At 33.0% G+C, this 14,890-nt stretch overlaps 1 protein-coding gene across 1 annotated transcript in view; it reads left to right on the top strand.

The window, feature by feature from the left end:
* LOC149805991 (set1/Ash2 histone methyltransferase complex subunit ASH2-like) overlaps positions 1-14,890 on the top strand; it is a 172,536-nt gene that overhangs the window by 143,723 nt on the left and 13,923 nt on the right. The window contains exons 15-16 of the mRNA XM_089950800.1: positions 3,992-4,084; positions 13,454-13,552. Of these exons, the coding sequence (XP_089806926.1) occupies positions 3,992-4,084; positions 13,454-13,552 (192 nt within the window). The remainder of the gene's footprint in view (positions 1-3,991; positions 4,085-13,453; positions 13,553-14,890) is intronic.

Genomic DNA, 14,890 nt, shown 5'->3' with positions numbered 1-14,890 from the left:
AGAGTACCATAGGGATAAATCATGGCCCCACTCTTCTTTCTCATATTATACATGATCTGCACAGGAAATCGGCAGCTGTATTTGTTGATTGACTTTTATGCAGATGACACCACTCTGTCCGATTTCATACAGCTAAAATCAGACCTAGAGGTCTCCCTTCAGGAAGCCTTAGTATACTAAGAATAGATTCCTGGTGTATGGAAAATGCCACGAAAGTAAACTCAGACAGGACTAAAGTATTAATGATTACTACCCAGCAAAAGATTGGAAAATAACTATATGAATCTCACATTGAATGATATTTGTCCACAAATGGTTACCAGTGACAAAGAAAAGTTTTCCATGTTTGGGGTCACTAATTTGGAACAAAATCCCAAACAAAATAAGAGGAAGTACAAATATAAAATGCATTTAATTATAATCTAAGCCTTCCACCTTTTTTTTTTAAAAAAAGTCATCATCATCAATATTATTATTATTTATATTATTATTATTATTATTATTATTATTATAGCATCAGAATCTTGGACTGTTTCAGTAATGAGTGAGATCCGTACATAAGGTGACCTTGAATGTGACTAGCTGAGCTTATTGCCACTTTGGAAACATAAGTTTGATTTGGTTTTGATTAAAAATGGAATACGAAATTATATGATCAAGATTTTGGTCAATTTGAAAAGTAAGTGGGATCAACTCATTTTAATTAGTTGATCTTGCATCTGATTCAGTGAGCTTGTTACCACTCATGAAGCTTTATTTTTGATCTGTTTGGTCTAGTATAATGGATGACTTCATTATTTTTGATCTGTTTGGTCTAGTATAATGGATGACTTCATTATTTTTTATCTGTTTGGTCTAGTATAATGGATGACTTCATTATTTTTTATCTGTTGGGTCTAGTATAATGGATGACTTCATTATTTTTTATCTGTTGGGTCTAGTATAATGGATGACTTCATTATTTTTTATCTGTTTGGTCTACTATAATGGATGACTTCATTTATGAGCAAGAAACCATGTATATTAGTTATGCCTTTATCTTTACAATTAATTTTTGTAAGGAAATAGTACGATAGGTAAAATCAACATTGCATCTAGTTTGGGATATCATTTATGTAGTTTGTTTTTCTTACAATAATACTTACACCAGCTTAGCAAAATGGTAAACCTTTAAGGTAAGTAGGCCAGATGAGTGATATAAGACCCACTTTGGCCTTCTATTATAAGATTTATTGCTTATTTTTGACTTACAGCTTGATGCAGTGTATAAAATAACAATGTGATTGTAGTGTTTAGCTCATTTGGCCATAAGGCCTTGCCTCCTCACAATATGGTCCAGGATTCCACTTTGTATTTTATCAAAGTAATATAGGTTTATATTAGGCCCCCCCAATATTTGTTTCCAGTCAGACAACCATTCTTGTTTTTTTGCCCCCTCCCCCTCTGCCCCAGGTTAAAAATAATTTAAACATTCCCAACATTGATTTGAGCATCTAATTGAGCTGATTTTGCCAAGTACTTGAAGTGCTGAGTGCATTAAATATTCTAGTCATTTTAATATATATAATCCTTATTTTAAAACAATCTACCTATTTAACCGGAGTTAAACACCAGTGCACTAGGAAACACAGGGTCCTGAGTGGCTGAGTGGTCTAAAGCACTCTCCATTACGGATCACTGCCATCTCACCTCTGTCTGCATGGGTTTGAGTCTCAGATTCTGCCGATGTGGGTATGTGAGAAAGCTTGCTAGTAGCTTCTTGTGGGTCGGTGATTCTTTCCAGGGTTTTCCAGGGTTCTTCCTCCACCATTAATACTGGCCACCATGTATTGCCTATCATGCGCTGAAAAATGGCGTTAAACCCCACAACAACAACAACAACCAGTAACACACACATATTTTGTTTTCCTCATCTGTATATTTCAGATGAGTTTCAGTCCAGGTAAGCTCTATACATGCTAATGAAATGATCTTCCATTTAATTGGGTAAACTTGATAAATAGACTTAAATTATCAAGATGTCCAATTAGTTTCATTTTGAGCAAGTTGCGCATAACAATAATGAAATTCAGTGCAGTTCAAAATAGTTCTCAAACTGTATGTAATTGAAACATCTCTCTCTCTCTCTCTGTGGGGCCCCAAGTGGCCGAGTGGTCTAAAGCGCTCTTCGTTACGGATCACTGCCATCTCCCCTCTGTCTGCGGCGGTTCGAGTCTAGGATTCAGCCAATGTGGGTATGTGAGAAAGCTTGCCAGTAGCTTCTCGTGGGTCGGTGGTTCTTTCCGGTGTTTTCCCGGGTTCTTCCTCCACCATTAATACTGGCCGCCATGTATAGCCTATCGTGTGCTGAAAAATGGCGTTAAACCCCACAACAACAACAACTCTCTCTCTCTCTGTAAATTAATGCAAGGGAAGTAACGCAATCCTGATTGTTGAGAATGAAAGGTTTGGGTCTATATTGTTATTTCCCTTTACAAAATTAAGAGCCATTTTAGAATACAAGATGCACAATTTCCAATGAACACTTTACACAAATTAGCAAAATAATACACTGTAGGGATTGAAAAGAATAATTTGTTATTTATAACTTGAAATGGTATTAGCAGAAATATTGTTTGAGGAACTTTAAAATCGCATGTAGCAGGTTTGTAATCAAGGATCAGAATTTCTTTACATGCTGTGTGTGTGTGTATATATATATATATATATATATATATATATATATATATATATATATATATATATATATGTTTGCAAATAATTGTAGTTTTTGTTTCTAGTATTGATTTTGCTTCAGTAAGAACATTTTTCTTGTAAAATCTAAGATTTCAAATTACTTTTGGAGATTTATTTATAAAATATTTGCCACATTTGAAATTCCTACATATTTGGCAGCAAGTTCGAAACAGAGTTTTGACATTTACTAGCACTGCCATGTTTAAGGCCTGAATCTTTGTTATTTATATGTTCTGCATTTAGGCTTTTCATTTATTCATTTTCATTACTCTAAAATTATTTTGAAGTTATGTTTCATTTTTGTGGTTTTTATCAGGCAATACCCCAGTGAAGTTTTCTCCAAACACTTCCAAATGTAATTAACAAGAGTAAGGAAACCCATAGCCTAAAAATATAATATAATTTCAATTCATGTATGGGATACAGCAGACCCCTTTCTTTTATTTTCAATACATGCTGGGGCCCCAAGTGACCAAGTAGTCTAAAGTGCTCACCATTACGGATCACTGCCTTCTCACCTCTGTGTGGGTTCGAGTCTCAGGCTCAGCTAACATGGGTATGCGAGAAAGCCTGCCAGTAACTTCTCATGGGTCATTGTTTCTTCCCGGGCTTTTCCAGGGTTCTTCCTTCACCAGCAATATTGGTTGCCATGTATAGCCTATCTTGTGCTGAAAAATGGTGCTAAACCCTACAACAAAAACATCAATACATACTTAATTGCAAGTACCAGTATTTACAGGAGTTAGTGTAAGGACCAGTCGGCCTGGTGTCAGGATAATGTGACTGGGTGGGACATGATGCTACATGTCTGTGGCATGATGCCTCACTGCTAGACATCACTATAAACTGCCACACTGCAGATATCATAGCGATATGACTACAAAATTGCTAAAAGCTATATTAAAAATTCAAATCACACAAATGACACTCACAACAGTATTTACTTTTGTAAATCTGATATTTGTTGAGCCTGTTCATTTCTCTGTCCATCCAGACCCAAGATTAAAGTCAATGTTAAAGTCGAGGCTTTCTTACATCAACAAAAAAAAAAACATTTTTGCTAAATAAAAGGTGGGCTTGACAAATGATATTGTTGGTGAGCCAGTTGTAACAGTTTCATTTTGTGAATATGCTGACTTAATTGGTGACAATACTACTGAAATACAGTTTATAGGTTGTATTTGTTTCCGAGATTAAAACTCATTTCTGAGGCATTATGTTATTGCTAGATTGTTTCCTGGTTTTCTTTTTGCAGCCCTTGGTGAAATTTAAAAGTCACTTGTATTATGAAGAGAAGGACTATGTAGCAGAGACTGAGAAAAACCTCAAAATAGCTGTGGGAAGCAAGGTACGAATGAAGTTTATAAACCATACTATTTTCTTTGTAGAAGTAAACATGTTTTGTGAAAATTTACTTTTGGTATGGTTCTCCCAATGTTGTTTTTCTCACACAAACAGAAATGTATTAATGAAGCATTTGTAATTATTATTGGCAGAATGCTGATCTCTCTTGTACTAGAAAAGCAACCTTTCTGAAAGCGGTATTAGATCGTACACTGGAGATGCAAGTGTGTGTCATGGACATTTATCCAATAAAGCAAAATATCCATGACACAGTATCGATATTGATATAATCTTGGAATAATCATTTATTGTGAATGTAATCAGTGAAATGGAACCATAAAACATTAAACGTTTAAATACATTTAGACTTTGAAGTCCCCTTGGCTTGTATACTTTAAAACCTGTTGCATTCTGCACATATTATTACTGAATATTCTATCTTGAAATGTGTCACACAGAGGAAGAATTTGTAAGCATGCATGTGTTTTGCACACAACACTGTATTTTAGCTCATGACATATGTATTCAGAGACATCGATTATTATAATAATTTTATTATAATATTACAACAGCAGTCCAACTCGGCAGTCCATAACAAATTTAAGATATAGTTTTATGTAGTTAGTTTTTTATGTCTGCAGAATTTTTACCATGTCTAATGTATGCATTGTATATTCTGTAGAATTTCACCATGTCTAATGTCTGCATTTTGTATTCTGTTGAATTTCTCCTTTGAATATGTTCCCCAGTCACATTATGTTGGGAATATTAGCCTGCTACCTTGCGAATCCAGCTCAACTAAAAGACAAAAATCATCTTTCCCTGTCTATATCAATAGTCAAAGGGCAACAGCTCTTGTCCATTACCTCCATTGCCACCACAAGGTGTCACTAGTGTTTAGCTTCGCTGTTGTACAGGCCACATGTCGTACAATTCATCTGAATTTTGTCTTTTAGTAGGCTGGATTTGTGAGGTAACAGGCTATAGATTTTCACCTTAATGGATGTCTACATATTATATTCCATAGAATTTCACTATGTCTGATGTCTACATATTAGATTCTGTAGAATTTCACCATGTCTGATGTCTACATATTAGATTCTGTAGAATTTCACCATGTCTGATGTCTACATATTAGATTCTGTAGAATTTCACCATGTCTGATGTCTACATATTAGATTCTGTAGAATTTCACCATGTCTGATGTCTACATATTAGATTCTGTAGAATTTCACCATGTCTGATGTCTACATATTAGATTCTGTAGAATTTCACCATGTCTGATGTCTACATATAATATTCTGTAGAGTTTCACCATGTCTGATGTCTACATATAATATACTGTAGAATTTCACCATGTCTGATGTCTACATATAATATTCTGTAGAATTTCACCATGTCTGATGTCTACATATTAGATTCTGTAGAATTTCACCATGTCTGATGTCTACATATAATATTCTGTAGAGTTTCACCATATGTGGTGACTACATATTATATTCTGTAGAATTTCACCATGTGTGATGTCTACATATTCTGTAGAATTTCATCATGTCGGATGTCCACATTTTAGCTATTACAACTCCTTTGTACCTTTTTATTCAGTTGTAGATTTCATTCTTGGTAATCAGTCTACTAATGAGAACACTATAACAACTCCAGACTGACTGAATAATCCACTACGACTTGGTTCTAACTTTGTATTTCAAGTTTCATATTGTCAAATGCTGAATGGGAGATTAGGACTTCTGGCTATAATTAAGTTTTATGTTGGTCATGGCAGCTGTGCATGGTAACTAAGAGTTCCATGTGTCCCATGCCATCTCTACAGGTAGTGTGACCCTACCAGGAACTTGATAAAGTCACTTATCAGCAGCTTGTCCCATGTGTGATTTAATTTAACTTGTGGTTATCTTATTGGTATGTTCTGGCCACTTCTGCACTTGAAATGTCCAGTTTTCTGTCTTGTACAGATGCCAGCTGGCCTTCAGGCTAATATGGAACATTTGTGACACCTTGTCATCTAGCACTGCTTCTATAGTATGGCAGATATTTGTACTTACTTACCCACATATGGAGTACAGATCTAAGTGCTTTGCAAGCCATAACTAGAATATCTAATAAATATAACATTTAACATTTTCAAAATCATATTTCCATTTGTTGTTTTACAGATAAAAATTTAAAATGTTAATAATATGAAACATTTCCTGAATTATTACTTTTATAACTATAAGTCTCCCTAAAATCCGCTCTATGAATATACATATCCAATTAACATTGCTCCTGCAAATTTTGACACAAGAAAATCTCCATTTGTGCATTAAGCAAATGTCATTATTAAAAAGTAGTTAAAGTTAAATTAAAATATAGGTGTTAAATGTTGCAAGCAAAATGTAAATACACGTAATAAATAACATACAAATGAACACAATCTGGGCAGGAAAATGTATGTACAAGGACTTGTTTATTTCATGCCACTATTGAAGTCGTACAATTCACAGGTTATATCTTTATTTGGACTGCCAATGTATATTACTTCCATATGTATTCCATACACATCCAAAGCATATAATATGTACTAATTATTGATAATCATGCACAAGTGCTTTGCAAGCCTCTAAGACATTGGGTCTGAAAACAAAATGCCACATAATCTTGTAGGATTAAATGAAGCAGCATTTTTCATGATAACTTGTATAAATAATAAATAATGTAACCAATACTTTCTGAATTATTACATCACTATAAATTTCCCTATGATCCGCTCCTTGACAAATGAATCAAGGCTCAAACTTGCAGGCAGTACAATATATATCACACTGCCAAATCAAAGATCCTGGTCTGCCATAGCATAATGTGCCTGCAGGTAAGGGTCTATGCTGTTTGTTCTACTAATTACTCCTAACAAACTGCAAAGACCCAGATCTGCTTGCACATTATGCAACAGCAGATCTGGGTCTGTGCAGTTTCCTGTTTGACTTGTATTATAAGTGAGTAAAAACAGTATAATATTTGACACAAATTTTATAACTTGTATCAAACATGTTGATAACATTAGTCCAATAGAGGCTTGTAAAATTTTTTGCATTTATAATGCATGTGTAAATAGAAACACATAATTGCATGCATATATTTATAAGTAAATGAACAATGATACAAGGATCCAATATAATATTATGTTGTTGCTTTCTCCCAAGGGAACAGTTGTCTATTGGGGCATAGAATCTCTGCTGTGGCCTTCTCCCATGAGTTATATTGTCTAGTGGGGCATAAAATCAACTTCAAATGAGAGGACACTGTATTCCATTAGACAACTACCTAGTGAGACCTTTGACTAATTATTCCATGGACACCACTGCAAATGCAGAAGTTCAAGGATATTCAGGTTCTATATGTGACTTTGTAGACTCTAATTTAAATGAAAGTTTAAATATGAAAACTGTAATGATTATATATGTAGTATAGAGACATTCTCATTAAGAGCCCCTTTGCTTGATGACATACATGCAATTAATATGAAAGTACAAAAAGGTATAAACATATAATGTACAAGGTGTAGTGGGAAACTGTCACTTAAATGTAGTAGGTGTATTGGAAAAAGATCAGATTAATTTCATGTTGTCTTCCAGGGAGAATAACATGCCTGTTTTAGGACTCATTGAAACAAAATTAATGATAAGCACAGTGATAATCTAATTATTGTTATGGCCATTATGAAAGGACAGAGGGAGATAACATGGGGGGGGGGGGGGGGGGAGAGCATCTTGTTGTATAAATTAGTCATGAAAAGTTGAGAGTATTTGGGCCAGAGCAATTTGGAGTGATACTTTTGAGAAGCAAAAGCAAAATATTCTTGTACAGTAGAAGGAAACATATATACTAGGCAATGTAAATAAGGACTTACTATTCAGATAAGGAACAACTGGATGGAATTTATTGAATCCGAATGTATTGACTCTTTAGGCTTTCTCCATCTTGTAAATGTCAGAGCACATTTTATACACCTATTTACCAGACAATGTGGCAAATGTTAAAGTACTGATTATGGGTCATAGTGACCACTACCTAACATTTCTTACAAGAAGAGTCAAATGCAAAACAGATAGGAACAGTAAACACAAAACTATCACTTTTAGACCATTCAAAAACTTAAATGAAGAACAATTTTTGTATGACCTGAAAACATTCCACAGAATATACATGCAATCCAAACTTTTGATGATGTAGATGAAGCTTTGGGGGTGTGGTCTGACTAATTTATGGATGCAGTCTCTAAACGTGAGCCAGTGAAAATACATTGTAAAGTATGACATCCAACCTAATTGGCTTACACAGAATCCTAGATGCCATGAAAACATGAGATCGATTCCAGGTGATGGAAACCATGCACAGTATAAAGTATGGAGAAATGAACTATCATGTATGTTTAAACAATCTAAAAAGCTTATCAATCAATGCTTGAAAGTGAAAAGGGCTACTCAAATTCTGTTTGAAATGTTTTCAATGAACCCACTGGGGAACACAAAAATCAGACCAACAAAATTCACTCACTTTTGTAAATGGCACCCTTATCACTGAGGACATTGATATTGCAAATGTTTACAGTGACCTTTTCATTAACATTACCACAAAATTAAAAAAAAACAAGATGAATTTAAAAAAGGTTTGCACAAGCAAAATACTGAGTTAAGTATGTTTCTCTATCCAACCAGTATCAAATAACTTTATTTTAAAAAATATCTCATTGAACTTGATACTAAGAATGCTACATGACTTGATCAGACTGGTCCATGACTCATGAAAGCATTGGCTTCAACATTTGTAATCAATTTACATGTAGTACTGCAACCCCACCTAAATATGGAAAACTACAAAAGTTAAACCTATTTACAAATCAGGTTTTAAGAAAGATAAAATACCAACCAATTTAGATACTACCAAACTTTTCAAAATGTGTTAAAAACATGTCCACGACTCATTAGTGTAATATTTAACCAAAAAATTTCTGTTACACCCAGACCGATGTTGCTGTTGACAGAATCATTCATGCAAGTCTGCCTTTATCTCCCTAATTGATAAATGGCTTCAAGAAATTGATCAGGTTAGATTAACAGGATTTGTAATGGACCCCTTTGTAATGGATTTGTAATGGACCCCTTTCACTGTACACATTTCAGAAAAGTTGATGTTCTTGATATTGAGTGCTAAAAATCAAAACGAGGCTATCACTGCTAGATGAATGGTCTTTATATTAACTGGAAACTGGAGATCGGCATTGGAAAGTCTGAATAATATCATGACATTGTGTATATATACTTATAGTGTTGATAAACAAATATGAGCAATCAAAATAATAATAATAATAATATTCCCCAAAATGTTATTTTTTTAAAAATGCGCAGTAAATTAATTGAAAAAAAATTCTTAGAAATTGATTATATACTCAAAATTTGTTTTGGAATGTATTCTATTTTATTTTGCACAAAACCAATTTAAGTAAGTTCTTTTTAAGTTTTAATAACATTTGTCAAATCATGTTCAGAGGTATATCAGTTTAGCTATCAATCAAAGAATGTTTAGAAGTACATAGTTTAAACATTATTCCATAGTTTGGTATTTTCATTAAAAAACATTATTCTATCCTTCAGTATTGACATTATTCTGTAGTTTTGGTATTTTAATTAAAATAACATTATTCTATAGTTTTGATATCTTAATTTTTTTAAAGTATCAGTTGTTTAGGTATTTTAATTTTAAATAACATTAATCTGTAGTTTTGTTTTTTTGTTTTAAATTACATTATTCTATAGTTTGGGTATTTTATTTTAAATTACATTATTCTATAGTTTGGGTATTTTATTTTAAATAATATTATTATATAGTTTTGTATTTTATTTTTCATGGATGCAATCAATTTTCACTTACACAAATAAGGTTTGTTCCTTGAAACTTAAATCTCAATGATGCTTTTCAGCAAAAAATGCACATGCAATTTCTTGTTTCAAAATGTGTTCCTTTCATCACAGTTTTTGTTTTCTTTCCCATATGTTTATAAATAGTCATAAATCTGATAGAATTTCATTGCTGATAATTTTGTTTAAATCTCCACTCCATTGAGCATTTTCAGAGAGCCATAACTGATTGTGAAATGTTGATGTCAACATCACACTTATACCTATTATTTTAACTGCAAGGGATCCTTTTTCCTGCAATTTAGGGAATAGGATTATGATACCATTATGGCTGTTTGTCTGCTGACACTCATTGTTCAGATTTCTTTTACCAGTAATTTTTTTTTTATGGTTATACACTGTAAATTCTCTCAGCTGTAATATATGTTTCTCATATTCTGACATTTTGATTGTTTGTAAATCTCCCAGCAGTGATAGCCTCATTTTGGAATTACGAGAATTTGTTAAATAACCTGAGAGCATTATTTTCAGGTATTGTGAAACTGGTCCATTATAGATTTCAGGAAAGTTTTTGGCATGGTGGATTATGAAATCCTTTTGAGAAAACTGAAAATTTACCAGTGTGATTAGAGCATAGTTAAATAGTTTACTTCATACATAAATGAGTTTGTTCATTCATTTTGATTTTAGTCATTTATCATCTAAACTGTTCAGCCTTAAATATGAGAACACAACCTGCTTATATAAATGATGTTCTGTCTAAACCTGTAACAATTATATAGGGAGTCCCACAAGTCTAAATTCTAGGTCTATTACTATTTATATTGTTCGTGAATATAATACCCATGAACATGGGTATATTATAATATCAATGCAGCTGTATCCTTTTATTGAGAACCAATGTCATCTTAGATCTCTATGCAAATGACATAATAATACCAGACATCCAAAAGACAAAGCATGAATTGAAAATGTCTTTACAGTTGCCCTAAACAAACTGAACAACTGGTGTTTTTACAAGCAATGGTATGGTAGCAAATACTGGTAAAACTAAAATATTACCTTCTCAACCTGGCAGAAAAGAATAAATGTTGAAGGTGCAAACTAGGTCTAATATGGACAGAGACAGTTTTGCAGATGGCCCATCATGATAGAGTGCCTGTTGTTTTTGAAAGATAATAATCTCTCATGGACTAGACATATAGAATATATCAGTAAAAAATTTGAAGTTTATGGCTTCTCAATATGATAAGATATTTTCTCCATGAAAGCTCAGGAAATTGTTTTATAATAGTTATCTTCAACCCTATTTAGATTGATGTACCACAGTATGTGGTAATTCAGATAATAAAAAGATAACCTATCATGTCATTAAATAACAGAACATTTAGGCTAATGTGAGACCAAATAATCTAAAATTTAATTTCTTAGAATAAAAAAAGGACTCCAAAATTCTTTATTGTAATGCATATATACTTCCAGTGATTGACTACTATTCAACAATAAGTGGAAATTGTACTTTGCCCAGCTAGACAGTAATTCACATGCTTCATATGAAAATCTTGGTTGATTCTTGATGTCCCCATTGATGCATAATCATCAGACTTGTTCGCAGAATTAAAGTGGTTAAGAATAGGTGAGGAAATAGATTGAAAGCAGTTCTGGCTTTGAAATGTATCAAAGGAGATATTCCAGAATAAATGACTAAATTGTTCTAAAAATGTCTTCTCCCTATAATCTGAGATCAGATTTTGAAAACAATTTAGAATTATGAAAATCTTGCATTGAACAATTCAGAGGAAGTCTACAGTATTCAGGGCCTAAAATATGGAACTCACTTCTTACTCACTTTTATAAAAGTATATATCAAATATTTTATATCAGTGATTTACAAATCAACTTGCCTGACTCCAAAGGATAAGCTCAAATTTGGCTTGGACAAGCTCAAGTTTCCATGTCACTTGCCCATGGGCAAAGCCCAAAAATTGATGTGGGGAGTTTTAGTGTTCCGTTTGTAATGCCGCAATATTTTCATCCATTAGGCAATGTCAAGGTCACTTGCATTTTGCCACACAGGCTTGATAATCTGAATTTTTAAAAATTAAAGCCAGTTGTGACAAATAAGGAAAATATATTGATATTCAAACTTAACATTTTCTACCTGACCATTTTTTGGGCAAGCACAATTTTTCCAAGGGCAAGTTTAATTTTCCAGTCAACTTGCCTGGGGAAAGCTGACTTTAGAAAATTTATAAATCTCTGCTTATGTATAAAAACTCAGTGTACAAGTGTCTCTCAGCTTCCGTACCTGATAGTTTTATGACCAAGTTTAAAACTGATATAAACTTCACTACATGCCATTTTTTACAGAATAGCCTAAAGGTTGGTATAAGCAGAAGTGATCATTAACTGCTGTGTATACATGAAGATTTTGCTGAGTCATTTCAGAACATAGTTATTGGAGAGATCAAACAAAAATTGATATATGCAGTTAAATCTTCCTACTCTCATAATGTGATTGTAGAATATTTGTGTGTGTATATGTATCTCTTTAACTTGACTTATCTTTGAAAGTTAATGGGGACCTGTCTCTCCAATATACTTTCGAAGTAATATTCCTGAATCTGAGGATCTGGACAGAGATGGGAATTAAATAAGGCATATTGGGGAAATATTTAAATCCCTCTGCTAATCACATTTTGACATATGATTGCTTTGACAACCTGGTGGATCCCTCCGGATGTTGTTTGGGATATGATAACAAATTCTTTGGTGATCCCTTAACATTTGATGACGCATGTAAAGACGCTATAATAAAATTCCAATCCAACAATTGAAAATATGCAAAATAATATCATATATACTTCACTTAGGCATGTACGAGAGAGAGACAGACAGACAGACAGACAGGGAAAAAGAGAGAGAATATATGAATGTGTATTTGAATCTGATTATAATTAAATGCATTTATATTTGTACTTTAACTAATTTCCTTTGTGATTCTGTACCAGATTAATGAACCAAATATTAAAATTTTTCTTAAAGATTTTTTTATTTGGTTTTGGAATGGAAATATGTTTAGCTGAAGTTGATATTAAACTGTTAGTGTTGCCTTATTTTCTAGCATGAAATAGTTTCTTAAGAAATAATGGGTCCATATTGTTTAAAACCAGCTGGAACAGATGTAACGACTGCCAGATAGATAAAGTGACCACTAACAGGTATAGTATCCCAAGGTCAAGGGCAAATGTATACTGTCCTAAAATAAATCTGTATAGCATGACTTTGAAGCTTTCTGTTACATGTAACCATCAAAAACTCAAAACTGAAAAGTTTACACCCAGAGCACCATGACTTTAAAGTTTTTGCATATTTTCCTTTAATTTTAATGCCTCTTCCTGCAATTTTGTTTAAGCAATTCATTGTAAATTTTGGTCATATTTTTGTGTCCTTTCCAGATGATTATGTTTAAAAATGGCAAGTCTCAAGGACTGGCTTTCAGTGATGTGTTTGAAGGGCTGTATTACCCAGCTATCTCATTGTACAAGAATGCGAAAGTAAGTAACACAAATTATCATATACATGTATACTTGCTTAAAAGTCAAGACTAACTGCAAAAAAAGTGCACAGACCCAGATCTGCAGTTGCATAATTAACTGGCAGATCTATGTCTGTGCAGTTTGCTAAGAGTAGTTAGCAGAACAAAAAACATAGACCCTGATCTGCAGGTGCATCATGCTAAGGCAGATCAGGATCTTTGTTGTTTGTAGTTTGCTTCGACTTATAAGTTAGAATCTGTGGGTGCAATTTCAGCTATACCTGTTCATTTATGCCTCTATAATAATAGTAATTTGTTTTATAGCAAGTTCAGATATACACATGTACCTGTGTAATAGTAGTGAAATACTACATAAACTCTGTCCAAATGTGTTTACATTACATTTGTGAGTCTATTTTCAGATTTGTTTGTATCTTTGCAATTTTATTAGATAGTAATCTAGAAAATTGAAAGTGTGCATTGTGAAATCCAAAAGGAATAGAATTAAATCCTAGTAAAAAAAATAATTTTTTAAAACTTTTTGTCACATTCTCAGGTATTCATGATATTTCAAAGCAAGATTTGCTGTAAGGGCTTTTTTGGTCAGCATAATAGGACATTTTTAACTCTTGTTAAAGACAAGTGAACTTATGATAAGGCCCTGTGTTTATCAAGCATCAAGTTCTCTCTCTCTCTCATCCACCTGTCCATCATGACTTGTTTGTGAAATTTTAGAGACTTGGTATAGTAGCTATTATCTTAAAGATCTAGAATTAGTTGGATTATGAGCAACATCTTTGCAGGTTATTAAGGATATCTTGTGTCTCATGCATCACGTTTGTGGACACTCTTGAGACTGTATTTCTGAACATATTTTGATTACATTTGTTTTGTAAGCTTATATTATTATGACATTATATACTCAATTTTCTGATATACAGGTCGATGTGGAGTAAAAGTTGAATTCGTAATTTTTTAAAAAATTTTGCATACTTCATCTCAATATAAATCAATGTGGAGAATAATGCAATGCCAGATCAACAACTTGGTTTCATCATTTTCTCAAGTAACTTCCAATTTCATGAACATTAATTTCATCACTGCTATTCCATATTAATTTTAAACTGTGGTCATCAATGCTTGAATGTTGTTTCTCCCATTTCATGTTGGAGTAAATCATTCATCTGATAAGCTGAACTTGTGACCACTCTAGTGACCTTATTTCTGTATAGATTTGGTATAAGCTAAGATCATCAAAACCTTGGATGACAGTGTATTGTTTCTAGCACTTACAGTAATTTGATATAGAAACATGTATTCACATGGTACAGTGCATGAAATTGCTTAAAAGTTTATT

Source organism: Sinohyriopsis cumingii, chromosome 2 (genome assembly GCF_028554795.1).
Source record: "Sinohyriopsis cumingii isolate HCF-2022 chromosome 2, ASM2855479v2, whole genome shotgun sequence".
In the NCBI taxonomy this organism is placed as follows: Eukaryota; Metazoa; Mollusca; class Bivalvia; order Unionida; family Unionidae; genus Sinohyriopsis; species Sinohyriopsis cumingii.
The sequence above is the reverse complement of the archived record's forward strand: the minus strand, read 5'-3'. Positions and strand labels throughout refer to the sequence as shown.